At 35.4% G+C, this 16,279-nt stretch overlaps 1 protein-coding gene across 8 annotated transcripts in view; it reads right to left on the bottom strand.

Annotated features, from left to right (window-relative positions):
- The window catches only part of CAST (calpastatin), an 84,833-nt gene that overhangs the window by 23,697 nt on the left and 44,857 nt on the right, over window positions 1-16,279 (bottom strand). For 6 of the 8 annotated variants that reach the window (XM_081942887.1, XM_081942888.1, XM_081942890.1 and 3 more), the window contains 9 exons: window positions 8,850-8,915; window positions 7,747-7,797; window positions 5,946-6,002; window positions 5,740-5,856; window positions 4,180-4,272; window positions 4,041-4,103; window positions 2,792-2,890; window positions 1,224-1,304; window positions 1,083-1,136 (listed from right to left, as the gene is read on the bottom strand). In XM_081942887.1, coding sequence (XP_081799013.1) covers window positions 1,083-1,136; window positions 1,224-1,304; window positions 2,792-2,890; window positions 4,041-4,103; window positions 4,180-4,272; window positions 5,740-5,856; window positions 5,946-6,002; window positions 7,747-7,797; window positions 8,850-8,915 — 681 coding nt within the window. The remainder of the gene's footprint in view (window positions 1-1,082; window positions 1,137-1,223; window positions 1,305-2,791; window positions 2,891-4,040; window positions 4,104-4,179; window positions 4,273-5,739; window positions 5,857-5,945; window positions 6,003-7,746; window positions 7,798-8,849; window positions 8,916-16,279) is intronic. The other 2 variants (XM_081942891.1, XM_081942894.1) reach the window with 1 other exon arrangement.

The following is a 16,279-nucleotide window of genomic DNA, read 5'->3' as shown; positions in this document are numbered from 1 at the left end:
TGACTTATGATGGGAATTCTGGTCCCAGTTGTGATTGTAAATCAAGGGTTACCTACATTAATCCAAAATGGAAGTCAGGCAATGGCAAAACCAAGCCACCATTTTAATTTAGCACAATAAGTGAATTCAGCAACTATGATTATAGAGTTGAAGAGAAAACTGACCATTAAAACACCAGAGTAGGGTTTTTTCCTGTACAAATACCTGATTCTTCCAAAATAATTCTGAAAAGATAGCTATTATTTGAACATAAACTGGGAATCTACCTTTTTTCAGAATTACTATTTGTTTTTTAAAAAATCATTTCTGACAGAATTTTAACAGAGAAAATGTTATTGTCTCCCCTTATATACTATTAGAAAATATTGCCTTGATTGATTTTTCTTCTAGGATTAGTCACCAACATGAAACCATACATCCTAAAGTAGCAAAAGATTTTGAAATACAATTACAGAATTAAAAGGGATTCTGAATTTTATTCAATGACTGTGCCCCATATATTTTATATTAGAAATGAAAAGACACACCTTATCCACAATTCTTGTCCCACACAAAGTACAAAAACTTTTCTACGTAACATTCTGTATCGAATCCTAGAGATTACTTATTGAATTCAACAAAAATAATACTATCAAAAATAATACTACCTACTATTGTTTGATTCTCAAACAAACTATTTAAACCTTCACATATCTAGTGGTTTGAGTTAGTCACTTGATTAAGACCATGACTATTCATATATAGTAAATTGGTTGCATCCCAACAAATCAGTTTTATCTGTGATTAAATTTTAGATTCAATTTTCAGATGTTTTGGAGAAGGTGGGAACATTAATTTATCACCTAACTGCAACATCCTAAAACAGAAGCATCTTTTCTGAGGATCACCCAAAATGTTTAAGATGTTGCAATTACTGTGCGCTCTCAACCACTAATTAGAGATTAAATCCAAACCACTGCATGGTCCTATTGCCTAAATGTATTTATTTGATTTGTGTTTCAAACAAGTATGGATAACTTTTTATTTAAAGATCAGTAATAATTTTCTATCTTCACATTTTGTACTGAACAAATTAACCATACCTGTGATTCTCCTACTGCAACTGATGGAGAAGTTATTTTATCATCACCTTTACTCTGAAAAAGAAAAGTATGTTTGTGATAATATTTTAACCAGTTTGCCTTATAGGAAATGGTTGGAATATAACTCTGAATAGTTTATACCTCCAATAATTTCCTGTATTCTGGAGGAATTGTGCTCTCCCATTTGCCCAATTCTTCTATGTTTAAGGAGAACATTGGGTCCTACATAAAACGAAAGGTTACATTTTATTCTTGAGCTCAACAATTAATTCATACTTACATAAAATATATTTCCATAAGATTCCAATTTATTAAGAAAAATATAATTTTAAGTTCATTTTAATGCTAATTAGTTATCAATGCAAAATAGTAATCCCTAATATTTGGTAAAAATGACTGATTATGATAGGAAAAATCAATACAAGCTGATGTCTATATCTGCAAATGTCTTTTCTGTTCGCTTATTCTATCACTGTTGTACAGAACAAATTTCATTTTACCTCAATTATCTAACACTCCAGAACTGCAGTTCATGTTAATAAGACAAATTAGATAATATTTTAGCTAATATTTAAAACATGCTGGGTTTTTAAAGTAACATACCATCTGGCAGGTGGTGATAATTATCAGTATAATTTAATGATTAGGATTAATTATTGGAAATGGAAATAAACTCACTACAGTTTGAAGAAAAGAATCCCTTGCTTAGAGTGCAGAAGATAATAATTATTCTTTCTCTATACTTTGAGATCCAACTATTAGCTTCTTCTTATCTGACTATGTGAATAATAAAAAACATTAACCTACCCAGTTATATATTAATGATGGTTATATTAATTCCTAGTAGAGTTTGTAAGTACTCAAACCTTCTTTCTCCTGCATTTTGATTACAAAGAGAGGGAGGAAAGTCCATAGGTACAGACGTGTTTTCAAACATTATTGTCTGAAGCAGTTCTCCCTTTTTACTGTTCTATCTTTATTCCTCCCAGACACTGAGCAAGAAGCCTAGACTATCATTCAACCTCCCTATTTTCTAATGTAAATTTTAAAGAGCATATGATCTTTTCACAACAGTGCAATGCTATCTCTAATCTAGACCAGATTACCATTCTATGATAGACATAAAATGAAAACATGAGTAATAGGACTATTTAAGAAAGGAAACAGACTAGATGCAAGCTGTTTCTAATGTTTCAGAACATGTTGCCAATGAGTCAGGAATATATACAGAGATTCTCAAATGGGCTGTCTTTTGAAAATCTGTGCATAGCTTAAATCATTGTGCGATAAATACACCTATCATGTTAAGTAAATGTGTTTATGAGGAACAATTCTACATTCTGAAAATTCAGGTCAATCACTTCACCTAGACCTATTCCCATGGAAGCAAGCTCTCCTAAATTCATTTGGACTTAACATCTGAATTGAAATAAAATAATCACAATATGCAGATAAGCAACAGAAGATAAAAAATGAAGAGGGAATCCCTCCCATAATTGATTAGGAAAAAAACACACCATAGTGCAACTAATCCAGATTTCTATGTGGTTTAAAAACTTGAAAAACACATAATAGAGGCACATACACTAATGTTCAAGGATTCACACAAGAAAATAAAACTTATTATTTTACTTGCATCCACATTTACAAAATGTAATTATAAAAATGCAGATTTCATGCATACGGTTCTGATAGAAAAAAATCCATACCGAAACTTCTCGTCCAGTATATGTCGGAGCAGGTGGCTCATTTTCTTCAGGACTTCCAAGTGTATTTATTAAATCATCTAAGGCAGTATCTAAATCAGACTAGGAACACATTTTTTCAATAATATATAGCACTGGCATGGAGTAGTTGATTACTAGTGTGTTTTTTGGCAATACATGTATTATTTATTTAGTAAATATATATACTGCTTAAAATTATTATAATCCAATATTTAAAAAATCAATACAGTAAAATCTAATTTATTATTTAAATTGTAAAATGTTTCAGTGAAATATTAATATCCAAAGTTATAGTTTATGTAACCCGGGAGATATTTTACCATTGGAGAAACAAATTTGGTCAATACTATATGGTAGAGACTTGCTAAAAGAAGAAAGAAATAACTCAGCTGTTAAGAAATCCAAATATCTAGGTAATTAGCAGAATGTAGGAAATAGGATTTGAAAATGCAGATAAATGCTACATGGCGTGGAAAATAAGGCAGTTGGGTCACAGGATGAGATAAGGAGCTTTTTAGTATAGAAAAAAAGATAAACTTTTCAGAAAATCGGAATTAAAGGAGGGGGGAAAGTCACCCAGAAGAGGTACGAGGAAGAAACAAATGTTGAATTTGAAAAGATATAAAAGGTGTGGTGTTATGAGTACAAGACGACAGATGTCTAGAGAGAAAGATAATATCCTGTTAGTGATTCTTCTTGACATCAGTAATCTTGACTCAGAGAGACCACACCTAGAAAAAATGGCTAGGAAAAAGAAAAGGAAGTGGATAATTTAATAAAACACCCGAGGAGTAAAAAGGACTTGAGGAGAGATTTATAGACAAACAGAAAAATTACTCAAATGCAAGCAAGCAAAAAGGCAGAGATTTAAAGTGAGGAAAAAGTTATCCATAAGTCAGGCAGCTTAAAAAGACAAAAGGAGGAACAAAGCCTTCCAGTCAGAGCAGTAAGAGAAAGATTATATGTGCCACATACACACTTGATTATTCAAGTGTTGCATGTAGCACATATACAAGTGTACATTTGTATATGTAGTACACTATATCTCCATATATTATTTTCTCAGAAGTCAGCATAGTAATGATGGGGAAATTACAAATAAATAAAGCTGATTGTGGATATTTAAAAAAGAATATCAAGATTAGCCATGCTGGCTAGCTACTTTTAAAATGGTGCTTGAAAAAAAGGAAAATGCTGCAGTAGAATACACGGTAAATACACCTTTGTTTACCTTTTCTGCTGGTTTACTGTCTGCAGTAACTGGGGCAGGAGTTGCCTGTTTATGTTCTTTAGTCTGAAAATAAGAAAGTATTTCTGAGAGCTAGTAAATAATTTCACATACACATACTACTAACCACCACTAAACTCACCTCTGCAGTTGTAGCAGTCAAACCAGCAGCTGTAACTGTTCCAGCTGTGCCAACAGCTACCTTGGAAGCCAATGATTTGTTATCAGTGTTAGCCTAAGGTGGAAAAGGGTAAGATCAGCCAACACAAAGTACCACTAATATTTAGAGCAGCCCAAATTCTAAGCAGAAATTGTCATTCAAGCATGATTTTACACTGGCCATAAATAAAAAGCATATCATGAAATCATTCACCATAAGCATAATTCAGAATTATTGTAAAAAAGTATCTTGCATATACAGGTGGTCCTCGACTTACAACAGTTCATTTAGTGACCGTTCAAAGTTACAACGGCATTGAAAAAAGAGATGCAAGACTGTTTTTCACACTTGCAGCTGTCCCTGAGGTCATGTGATCAAAATTTGGACACTTGACAACTGGTTCACATTATTATGACAGTTGCAGTGTCCTGAGGTCATCTGATCACCTTTTGCAACCTTCTGTCAAGCAAAGTCAATGTGGAAGCCAATTTCACTTAACAACTGTGTCACTAACTTTAACAACTGCAGTGATTCGCTTAACAATTCATTTAACAATTAACAATTGGGGCAGGAAAAGTCATGAAATGGGGCAAAATTCACTGAACAAATGTTTCACTTAGCAACAAAAATTTTGGGATCAGTTGTGGTTATATTTTAATTTCTAATTAGTATTTTATTGTTTATGAGATACAATAACACTAGAACACTGCCTAACAAAAGAATCAGCAGTGTAATTCTAGCTGTGGAAATAAAAATATGAAAGGAAATTTTTTTTATTGGCCATGCACAATGCTGTTCTATACAGTGGTACATTAAATCTGAGGTGTTTAGGAAAATAACATTTTCAATAATAAATAATTCAATAAGCTCATAGTAGGAATATGATCTAACCCAATTTAATACACTAATTACTGCCTCACTAAATACTTTTATATTAACCAATGCTTACTAAATGAAAACTGTTCGTAATCTACAGTAAAGCTTTTTAAAGTACATTTTTAAACAACCAGATTGAGTTACTGCAAAGTGCATGCCCTCAGCTATTATGCAGGATCAAAGAGTGGCTTGTGTGTCCTGCTAGGGAGCTTTGGCTGATTTTGTGATACAATAAGGCGACCAACTATGAGGTTTCCCCTAAATAAGTCTAAATTACTTGAAATTGTCTGATTGCTCTGCAGACAAGAACAAAGAGAACAAGAACAAATACAACAAGAACAAAGAGAAATCCCACAACCATAAGTTTATATAGAACAGGTTGTAATTACACATCTGGAATTTATTCTTACCTGTTTTTAAAATTCAGAAAAAGTGAAAGTTATTTACCAAAGTGATTTATGTAGAAATACATTTCCCTTCATTTGTCCTCCCTTAGTCTTTGGGATTCCTTCTCTACCAGTTTTACTTATTATGCTGCTCTCCAGATTAACAAAATTCAATACCCAGAATTCTAACCTAGCCTGGCCTATGGTTAGGAATCCCTGTAATTTCTGGAGTGTGTCCAGAAATGCTACTTAAATATTTTCATTAGAAAAATGACCTTACCTTTCCTTCTTTAGTTGTTGCCAATTGTGCTGACTTGGCATTTTGAGCAGAGGTTTCTTTTCCCAAACTTGGTTGCTTAGGCTCCTTCCCTAAAGAATCTTTGCTTGAACATTTTGCCTGCACAAATATATTTTTAAACCTTTATGCGTGTGTTTATACTAATTTACATTTCAAATAATATTTATCATAATATGTAAATCAATTACCCCTCCAGGATCTCTCTGCTTCCCTTCAACTGGACAGACAGGTTGGGATTCATCTGCCTGTAGCACACACAGTAATATGAAAACTTAATCAAACCTCTTTTATACTGATTTTTATTCTAGGACAGAATACTCTGCATGATGAACAAAATAACCAAGTAATATTATTACTTTCCCTACACAGTATAAAGTTCAACATTGTACAGACATAAATCTTCTAATTACATTATCAGTGTTATATATTCAAATTAGTCATGTATCATTGTCTGATTATTAAAATATAAATCCCACCACTAACATAGACACAGTTATTCAAGGGGAGGTTAGTAGTTTATATTCTAACTTTCCACTAGTATCAGATTTCTCTAAAGATAACAAGTACTTAAAAGCTGAACCATCAATTGCACTAAATTAATATAAGCCCATTCATTTCTAAATATATTAATATAGTTTAAAATAATGTTCATACACACTTTAATTCAAAACTGCAATCATTTAATCTGCTATTCAGTTCTTTGTTAAGAGCTTAGCTCTCTGCATGGTACACTTAAGGCCTAAAAATAGATTTTTTAAAAATGATATAGGATAACTATATTTATGCAGCAAAAATTCATATGTGATAAATAGCAACAAAGCAATTTTAATCATTTACTATGTGTTAGAGCAGGGGTGTCAAACTCAAGGCCCGTGGGCTGGATCCGACCTGTGAACTTTAAAATTACTTTTTTGAGAACTATGGTGAAGTGCAGATTTGTATGTATACCTGGAGAGAACAATCAAGTCTGCAAATGCACGTTAAAACTCTATTGAAAAGAGCTCTTTAAAATTACTGTGACTTATAACTGGCATATTTTCAAGTAATTTTAAAAAATTGAAGGTTTTTTTTAATCTTATCTTTATTATTTTTTATAACTCACTCAAGGAGGCAAATATACCTAATATTCCTTCCTCCTCCTATTTTCCCCACATCAATAACCCTATCAGATGGGGTGTACTGAGAAAAAGAGTCACTGGTCCAAAATCATCTAGCTGGCTTTCATGCCTAAGGATGGACTAGAACTCCGTCTCCTGGTTTCTAGACTGATGCCTTAACCACTACATCAGATTAGGTCTCAGTTTCAAAAAACGAATTTACAACACTCTGTTTATCAATAAAATTAAAGGGCTGCAGCTGTTCCAATCAAAATGGGACAAATGTGGGCTGGTATCTGAATTTTTTGAGTTCAGACAGAAGCTGTGCAATCCCACAAATCCCAATATGCATTTGACTTGGTGGAACGTATTTGCTATGTTTCACAATAGAATACCTTATGCCACCATAATTTTGATGGCATTTTGGGCTTGGACAACCTAGAACTATGCCAACTAAGGTCTGACCTAAGTGTCTGCTACAACGTCCTACCTGTGAATGACTACTTCAGCTTCAACCGAAATAATACATGGGTAAACAATAGATACAAACTCAAGGTAAACTTCTCCAAACTCGATTGCAGAAAATATGACTTCAGCAACAGTGGTCAATGCCTGGAATTCACTACCCGACTCTGTTGTTACATACTCAAACCCCCAAAACTTTAACCTTAAACTGTCTACCGTGGACCTCACCCCATTCCTAAGAGGTCTGTAAGGGGGCGTGTATAAGCGCACTAGCATGCCTACTGTCCCTGTTTTATTGTCCCCATTTATTTGTACTCATTTCCTGTGCTCATGTCCATGTTTATACTTATACCTATTATCTTGTACATATTTGACAAAATAAATAAAATATTTAATGCACATTCAGAATAAAGGCTTTTCATCCTACCTTTTTGTCCTGTAGTACTTTTTCAGGTTCTGCCTTTGGTTTTGGTGTTGCCTACAATATGAATAAAAAGAATAAAAATAATTACTTAATTTATATTTTTCAATGGCTGCTGCAGGAAGATTTTCTGCAAGCTTTGTATAACTTAAAGTCTCTGGAGCTTTTGTGAGAAAGTTATAACTAAGAAGCCCCAAAACTATTTCTATGGCTATTTAAAATAACACAGACTTATGAAATTTATTTATTTAAAACATTTGTATAGCCATCCATCTTAACCAAATTCTGGATGGCTAACAACCAAGAATAAAACAATATACACATAACAATATGTACATATACATTATAAATATACATAACATACACAAAAATAGAAGCCCCCAAAAGTAAAACTCTGCATGGTACAAAAACAACTTTAGATGGTGCATAGGCAAAATTGTTTATCATCTGTGACAAGAGTAGAATGAAGAAAATGAAATCTAAATGTATTAGTTAACAAACGATGAAATGTTAGGGTGCTATTTGTGAAAATAATTAAAATCATGGGTTAGAGGAAAAAATAGAAAATTCAAATCAGAAAGTGGTATTTAGAGCAAATTAAAATTACTTTTACATCATCTTGAATATTAAGGACGTACATAATCATCTATATAGCAATATATAAATTGCCCACTTCAAACTCTACATAATACTATACTTTCAATTAATTGACCTCTTTATAATTTGAATAAAAGCTTTTCTCCAATGCATCAACACATTTTAATACTGTACAACTGTTTTCAAACACAAGCAGAAAAGCAGAAACCTCTAGCTTTCTTCTCTTTTAGACAAGAAGAAGATCGCCAAAGCAAAGCTGTATCATTCCCTAGGACATACAGTAAGTATTAATCACAATAGACTAAATGGTAAGAAATACTATTCGGCTGCTTTTCTATGATACGTTTTCAAAGTGTGCTGTGCCATCAGAAGAGACTGCAATGTGATCATACTAAAGGAAGGCAGACGTAAACTAGAATGTATTAGTTTAGAACTAATGAATGAGCACATGCTAGCAATGTGGCTGCTGTTATTATCAAGCATAAACACACACAACCCAGGGTCCGTATCACCTTCTTCCTGTTTCTTTTTCTTTTCTGGGAGTCCACTCCACGTGTCTGCTGTTGGCTTGAGGAAGCCTAGTATTGGGAGTACAAACTCAGGATCTTGGAAAGAAATTGCTCAAGATATAATAAGGAAACTTCTTACTAATCTCATCTTTCTATCCTCACAAAATGGTGAACACAATTATATTGATGAAATTATGGAGAGGTGCTAGCAAAATATCTCTGTTGATTGATACAAAAATAACTAGGATTCTTATTTCTTTTTTTTTTTTGTTGCAAAAATTTTATTGGTTTTGAAATATATAGGGAAGGGTAAAAGGGTGTACAAGAAAATTTCTTATTCTTATTTTTTTAAAGTATGTAGTGAAGTTTTTTATATTTTTATTCCTATGTGTCATTCAGCCAAACATTATAGTTCTTCCCAAGCTGGACAAAGATCATATTATTTATTCCAGTTATTGACTAGGGCCATGAAGCACTTTGAAACTGAAAGAATAAAGGTATTTTAAAATACATGTGGTGGAAACTGTACCATTTGTTATAACTCCTTAATCTAAAAATATTGTTTCCCATAAAAAAAAATACCGTAACTGCTTTAAGGAATTTGACCAATGGTATATGAGGGCTACTGATGCTCTGAAGCACATTTCCCCCTTCAAATCCACAGCACTGCAGAATCAATCCATAGATTTGCTGCCTTGACAAATGTGGATGCTAAGATAACTATTTGGATTCATCAACTTGTTCCAACTACTGAATTCTCTCAATTAATGTACTCCAAGTTAAACCTTATTGTATATTATTTCTGATGTCACAACCTGTCCTTTTCAAATATACTGTATATAAATGTCAAGTTTGTCGTTTAAAAAAGTTTTAGGTTCTCTTTTCTGGATAACTAGAAATTCTAAAAAAGGGGAGGGTGGAAAAGGGGAGGCAGAGGATAAAATTCTTTCATTCTGTTCCTAATTTCATTCCAGAAATATTAACTCTGTGTCATATCTGCTCACTCTATAACTTGGAATAAATAAGACTTGATCCCTCTGAGTTTTGGAAATAATGTATGTATGGACTACAGATTAAGTAGATGAGGTGATTTTTCTGTTTTCTGAGTACAAAGATTCCTAAGAAAAACCTTTCAACTGAAAAAAAAAGTATTTATTCCCTAAATTGATATACAAAAGATCTAGATAATGTAGTATTCTACTGAGTAAATCAGTATAAAGTAAATATAATTAAGATACTTAAATCATTTTATTCTATGAGATGTAACATCTTCGCTGGGTTAATGAATAGAAAGTTTTGCCAACTTGCCACTTGACATCTTGGCCCATTTTGGAAGTGGATATTTGCCCACTCTGACATAAAAGAGAGTGTAGCCATTGCCAAAAATGCAGAATGACAGCATCTTCAATTAAAGAAGCACAGGGATTATGAGTGAAATAGCTGAGTGTGCACAGCGCCACTGACTATGCATGTACACACAGACAGTATGTCCAAGGTCGAAACAGGTGCATGAGCTTGCATTATAGCACACTAGCTGAAATTAATGTTCTTTCCCACAGGTTTGAAACTCTCCTTATGGAGGATAAATTATAAATCAACATGGATTAGAACTATTTCACAAAAACTCCAACATCTTGGCCTCTGCAAGAAGGAACTCCCTTATGGCCTATGAATGTACACTTAGTTCAGTTAAACAACATATGAAACATCAGGAAATCCAACAGCAGCTGTCTTTCTCTACCCAGGAACATTTTCTTCAACAATCAGATCTCCCTTTACTAACCAATGAGATAGCTACAGTATATCATATAACAGCCTCTAAATTTCAGAGGGCGCTAATTCTAGCCCATTGTAACACTTCCCCCATATCAGTTTGATGAGCTGCTTTAATGTTTAATTTTTATTTTGTAGTCATATTAAAATATTGAATTGAATTAACAATATGGGGAAAGTTTTAAGATTTTTTTACTTTTTTTTTTTTTTTACTTTACAGCAGGTGCTGTGATAACAGAAAAATATAAGAAAGTACAACATTCAGCACAGCAGACTGATAATAAATGTACCAAGGTATAAGAGAGTAGATATAGAGGTAGTAACATCTTGATTTTAAAAAATGAAAGGCTAAAATATTTTTGTTTTAAATGGAACATTATTTGGATACACATCATTTTATTTCCATGCTCAAATAAAACTGGAATCTCAGCCCTCTAATCGTATTAAACTACTTCTGTATGGCTTTTATATGAGCTCATTGTGTCCTCACCATTCAAAACAAAGGATGAAATAAACTGCTGAATCATATCCCAAACACTGCATAGCTTTGCATTATAAATGTTGCTTATGAGCATGCTGGTTTCCCCAAAAGCCAAAAGAACTTGTTACCAATACAATACAATACAATACAATACAATACAATAGTAGAGTTGGAAGGGACCTTGGAGGTCTTCTAGTCCAACCCCCTGCCTAGGCAGGAAACCCTATACCGTTTCAGACAAATAGCTATCCAACATCTTCTTGAAGACTTCCAGTGTTGGGGCATTCACAACTTCTGGAGGCAAGCTGTTCCACTGATTAATTGTTCTCACTGTCAGGAAATTTCTCCTCAGTTCTAAGTTGCTTCTCTCCTTGATTAGTTTCCACCCATTGCTTCTTGTTCTACCCTCAGGTGCTTTGGAGAATAGTTTGACTCCCTCTTCTTTGTGGCAACCTCTGAGATATTGGAATAATGCTATCATGTCTCCCCTAGTCCTTCTTTCTCTTAAGCTAAACATACCCAGTTCCTGCAACCGTTCTTCATATGTTTTAGTCTCCAGTCCCCTAATCATCTTTGTTGCTCTTCTCTGCACTCTTTCTAGAGTCTCCACATCTTTTTTACATCGTGGCGACCAGAACTGAATGCAGTATTCCAAGTGTGGCCTTACCAAGGCATTATAAAGTGGTATTAACACTTCACGTGATCTTGATTCTATCCCTCTGTTGATGCAGCCTAGAACTGTGTTGGCTTTTTTGGCAGCTGCTGCACACTGCTGGCTCATATTTAAATGGTTGTCCACTAGGACTCCAAGATCCCTTTCACAGTTACTACTACTGAGTAAGGTATCACCTATACTGTACCTGTGCATTCCGTTTTTGTTGCCTAAATGTAGAACCTTACTCTTTTCACCATTGAATTTCATTTTATTAGATAGTGCCCAATGTTCAAGTTTGTCAAGATCCTTCTGTATCTTAAGCCTATCTTCTGGAGTGTTGGCTATTCCTGCCAGCTTGGTATCATCTGCAAATTTGATGAGTTCCCCATTTATTCCCTCATCCAAATCATTGATGAAGATGTTGAAGAGTACTGGGCCTAAAACAGAGCCTTGGGGTACTCCACTGCATACTTCCCTCCATGTAGATGCAGTTCCATTGAGAACTACACGTTGAGTGCGGTTGGTCAGCCAGTTACCAATCCATCTGGTGGTGATGCTGTCTAACCCACATTCTTCTACTTTATCTAGTAGTAGGTTATGGTCTACCTTATCAAAAGCCTTACTGAAGTCCAAGTAAACTATATCAACGGCATTCCTCTGGTCCACTAATTTTGTCACATTATCAAAGAATGCAATAAGATTAGTCTGGCATGATCTGTTTTTGACAAATCCATGTTGGCTTTTGGCTATTACTTTGTTTGCTTCTAGGTGTTCGCAAATTCGTTGCTTGATTATTTTTTCCAGAATCTTTCCTGGTATTGAGGTTAGGCTGATAGGTCTGTAGTTTCCTGGATCTAATTTTTTCCCTTTTTTGAAGATGGGAACCACATCAGCTCTTTTCCAGTCCTCTGGTAGTTCCCCGGTGTTCCAGGATCTCTGAAAGATATAATTCAGTGGTTCTGAGATCTCGTCTGCTAGTTCCTTCAGAACTCTGGGGTGTAATCCATCCGGTCCTGGTGATTTGAACTCATCTAGGGTAGACAGGTGCTCACTTACCATTTTCTTCCCTATTTCAATTTGTGTTCCTAATTTTGTGGTGCTGCTTTTGATAGGTTGGACTGTTTTATCCCTTTGTGTAAAGACAGATGCAAAACATGAGTTAAATAGTTCTGCTTTCTCCCTGTTGCTTGTCACCTTCTTGCCACTTTCTCCTAGCAATGGACCAATTGTTTCCTTAACTTTTTTCTTGTTTTTAACATGTTGGAAGAAGCTTTTTTTGTTAATTTTTACTTTTGTGGCAAGCCTTTCTTCATTGTGAGCCTTAGCTTTCCTCACTTCATCTTTACAGGCTCGGGCTATTTGCTGATATTCTGCCTTAGTTACCAAGATACTGAGGTTCATTGAATAATTCAATTTCCTCTTGATTCTGTTGGTTTAATTCTGGGAGTGGTTTATTTTCTTCGGTTTCTTTCTTGGTTATTTCCCTTGAATTTAGACTGGTTCAATGAACATTTACTAGAGAAAATGCAGTCAGCTCAGTTGAACTCACTTATAAATTACTGTGCAGAGAACTGCATTAACAGGTCACATTCAATGTACTTGCTTTATTTAATATTTAGCATTGCATAATTTGAGCTGTGGAAAGCTAGTTGATAGATTGTTCTTTCATTAGCAAGTTATCTTTTTCATACTTCTCTGGCCATTTCTGAGTTTAGCTGGAACAATCACTTTACTTTTTAACAAAACTCTACCTTTACCATGCAAACATGAAAGCTATCTTATCCTAGATCTGGCTGATTACAATTCCCAAAAGCCCCAGCCATAATGACAATAGTGATGGATGATAGAAATAATAGTTTATCAACATCTGAAGGTTCCCTCACAGCTTCATATCAAATATATGTTACAGCAGAGAAAATAATCTAAGCCAATCCAAAACATTGTTTTTTAACATCCAAGTGCAGAGGTGGATTCTGCGGGTTCACTCCAAATGGGGCGAATCGGTAGTGGCAGCGGGAGGCTCCACCCACCCACCTGGATGCTTCTATGCATATGTTCGAGCTCATGTGTTCGAGCATACACGCGTGCACAAGCAAACCGGTAGTAAAATAAATTGAAATTCACCACTGGTCATGTGTATAATAACTGTATTTATTTGAGAGGGGAGATAACTTTTTGTTCTCTTTGCTATAGTTGAGATGAGTAAACATAAATATCCTATCTTAAAATTTAGGATTAAGCAAAACAAAACAAAGTTCATTGTAGCAGCCCTGGGTGACAAGGTATAATTTAGGTTACCGGTAATTTGGATGGGAGTTCAGGTTTGAAAATAGTCAGTCATAAAATAATTATTTCCAATGCTGTTTAAGGCTGATGGAAGCAGAATTCCACAATAACCCTAGGAACAGGATTGCTAAATACATCTAACAGCGTGAGTGTATCTTGTAGAATTGTTCTTTGAGAAATGCCACATTACAGAGGTTTTTGTTGTTGGTAGTGCCGCCTCTTTCTGAAATTTTGCAGCCATCATACTATTTTAGTCCTGATTATTTTCTTGGGAAATAATATAGCACAGTAATTTTCCAGGCTCGTATATTGCCACATAAATATATTTGATCCCCATCATTTAACCTGCCACTATTGGGCAACTCTTCCAGATTACACATTCCAGTTATGGTTGCTTGTTTACTAGATAGTCACATGACTGTCCTTGGATACAGACCTATTAAGATGATGTAATTTGTTAAATTGTAGTGCTTACTTGGAATTTTGCAGGTGCAAGTTACAGCATCCTTGTTTTCATATGATTATATGGCATAATTAACTGTGGTTTGGGAAACCGAAACTCAGAATGCCACTTGGCACAGAGAACATCCACACACAATGGTGGATAAGGCCAAATGCAAATAAGCTAACCCTCAAAAAATTGAGTCAAACATGAAAAATGTGTCAGCTGCAGATTAGCTGACCCTTGAATTTTTAAGAACAATGACTGGTGGGAAATGGCAAACTGTTACATCACCATCTATAAAACAACCTAAGTTTAAGTCTCTGGTAGGCTTTTAAAAATCTGAGCTTTGGTTTGTAGATAAGCCATTTGACAGTTCGATTCTCACCAGTTCAAGCTTGAATCATTCTTCCATCCTTCCGAGGTCAGTAAAATAAAGACTCAGATTGTTGGAGGCAATATGCTGACTCTGTAAACCACTTAGAGAGGGCTGTAAAGCATTGTGAAGTGATATATAACTCTAAGTGCTGTTGCTATTGCTAAGTGGAACCCAATTTTGGGGTGTATGTTAGTGCCTAAAACCCTAAACCTATTGACAGATATATACAGATCGGCTTCAATTTACAACCATTCATTTAATGAGCATTGAAAGTTATGACACTGTCACAAAAGTGACTTATGGCCTTTCCTCACACTTGCACCTGTCGCAGTGTCCTCATAGCCATGTGATCAATATTCAGATGCTTGGCAGCATGTATTTGCAACAGTTGCAGCATCCTGGGGTCGTGTGATCCCCATCTGCAACCTTCCCATGGGGCTCCCAAGCAAAGACAATGGAGAATTCATATTTCCTTAAAATATGAATAAAGCATAATAAAAAATAAAGCAAAAAAAGTTAGTAAAATAGGATGCCATTCATGTAATGACTTCATCACTTAGCATGAAAGTTCCAATTCTGATTGCGGCCATAATTCTAAGATCTATCTGCACAATAATTATATTTTTGTTTGAATAATTTGCGTTCAATACACATGGAATAGAATTAATGATAAAAGTATCTAGAACAGCAATGGCGAACCTTTTTTGGCTCGCATGCCATAAGTGGGGGGAGCGCAGGGGGGTCATGTGCGGGCGTGCCACACCTATAATGCAATGCGCAACACCCCCAGTGCACATGCGTGCACTACAGGTGTGACCCCCCATTTTTTGAATGCTTTTTTTGCCCTCCCCAGGCTCCAGAGGCTTTATAGGAGCCTGGGGAGGGTGAAAACAGCCTCCCCTGCCCCCCCGGAAGCCCTCCTGAGGCTTCAGGGACCTTCAGGACACTTCCCTGAAGCCTCCGGAGCAGTCAAAACGACCCTCCGAGCAAACTGTATGTTTGTTCCCAAACTTCCGGTTTGCCCGTAGGACCATTTTTTTCGCTCCGGAGGCTTCAGGGAAGCTCATGAAGCCTCCGGAGGGCCTCCAGGGGGGCGGGGGAGGCTCTTTTTGCCCTCCCCAGGCTCCTATAAAGCCTCTGGACCCTGGGGAGGGTGAAAAATGGCTTTTAAAAAACTCAGCTGGCCAGCGCGCACATGCGTGCTGGCCAGCTGACAGGGCAGCGCCTCGCGTGCCCTGACAAATGGCTCCGCGTGCCATAAGTTCGCTATCACTGATCTAGAAGATTAACCTTATTAACCCTATTCCTATAAAATTTATTCATGCTATTTAAGGAACTCGCGATATCAGTGCCTACTGTATAAAAATGTGACCAGTTTCTAATTAAACAGGAAAGAAGCAACTGGACTTTCTAGGTT

This window comes from Natrix helvetica, assembly GCF_964273705.1.
Source record: "Natrix helvetica genome assembly, chromosome: 2".
NCBI classification, from domain to species: Eukaryota; Metazoa; Chordata; class Lepidosauria; order Squamata; family Natricidae; genus Natrix; species Natrix helvetica.
The sequence above is the reverse complement of the archived record's forward strand: the minus strand, read 5'-3'. Positions and strand labels throughout refer to the sequence as shown.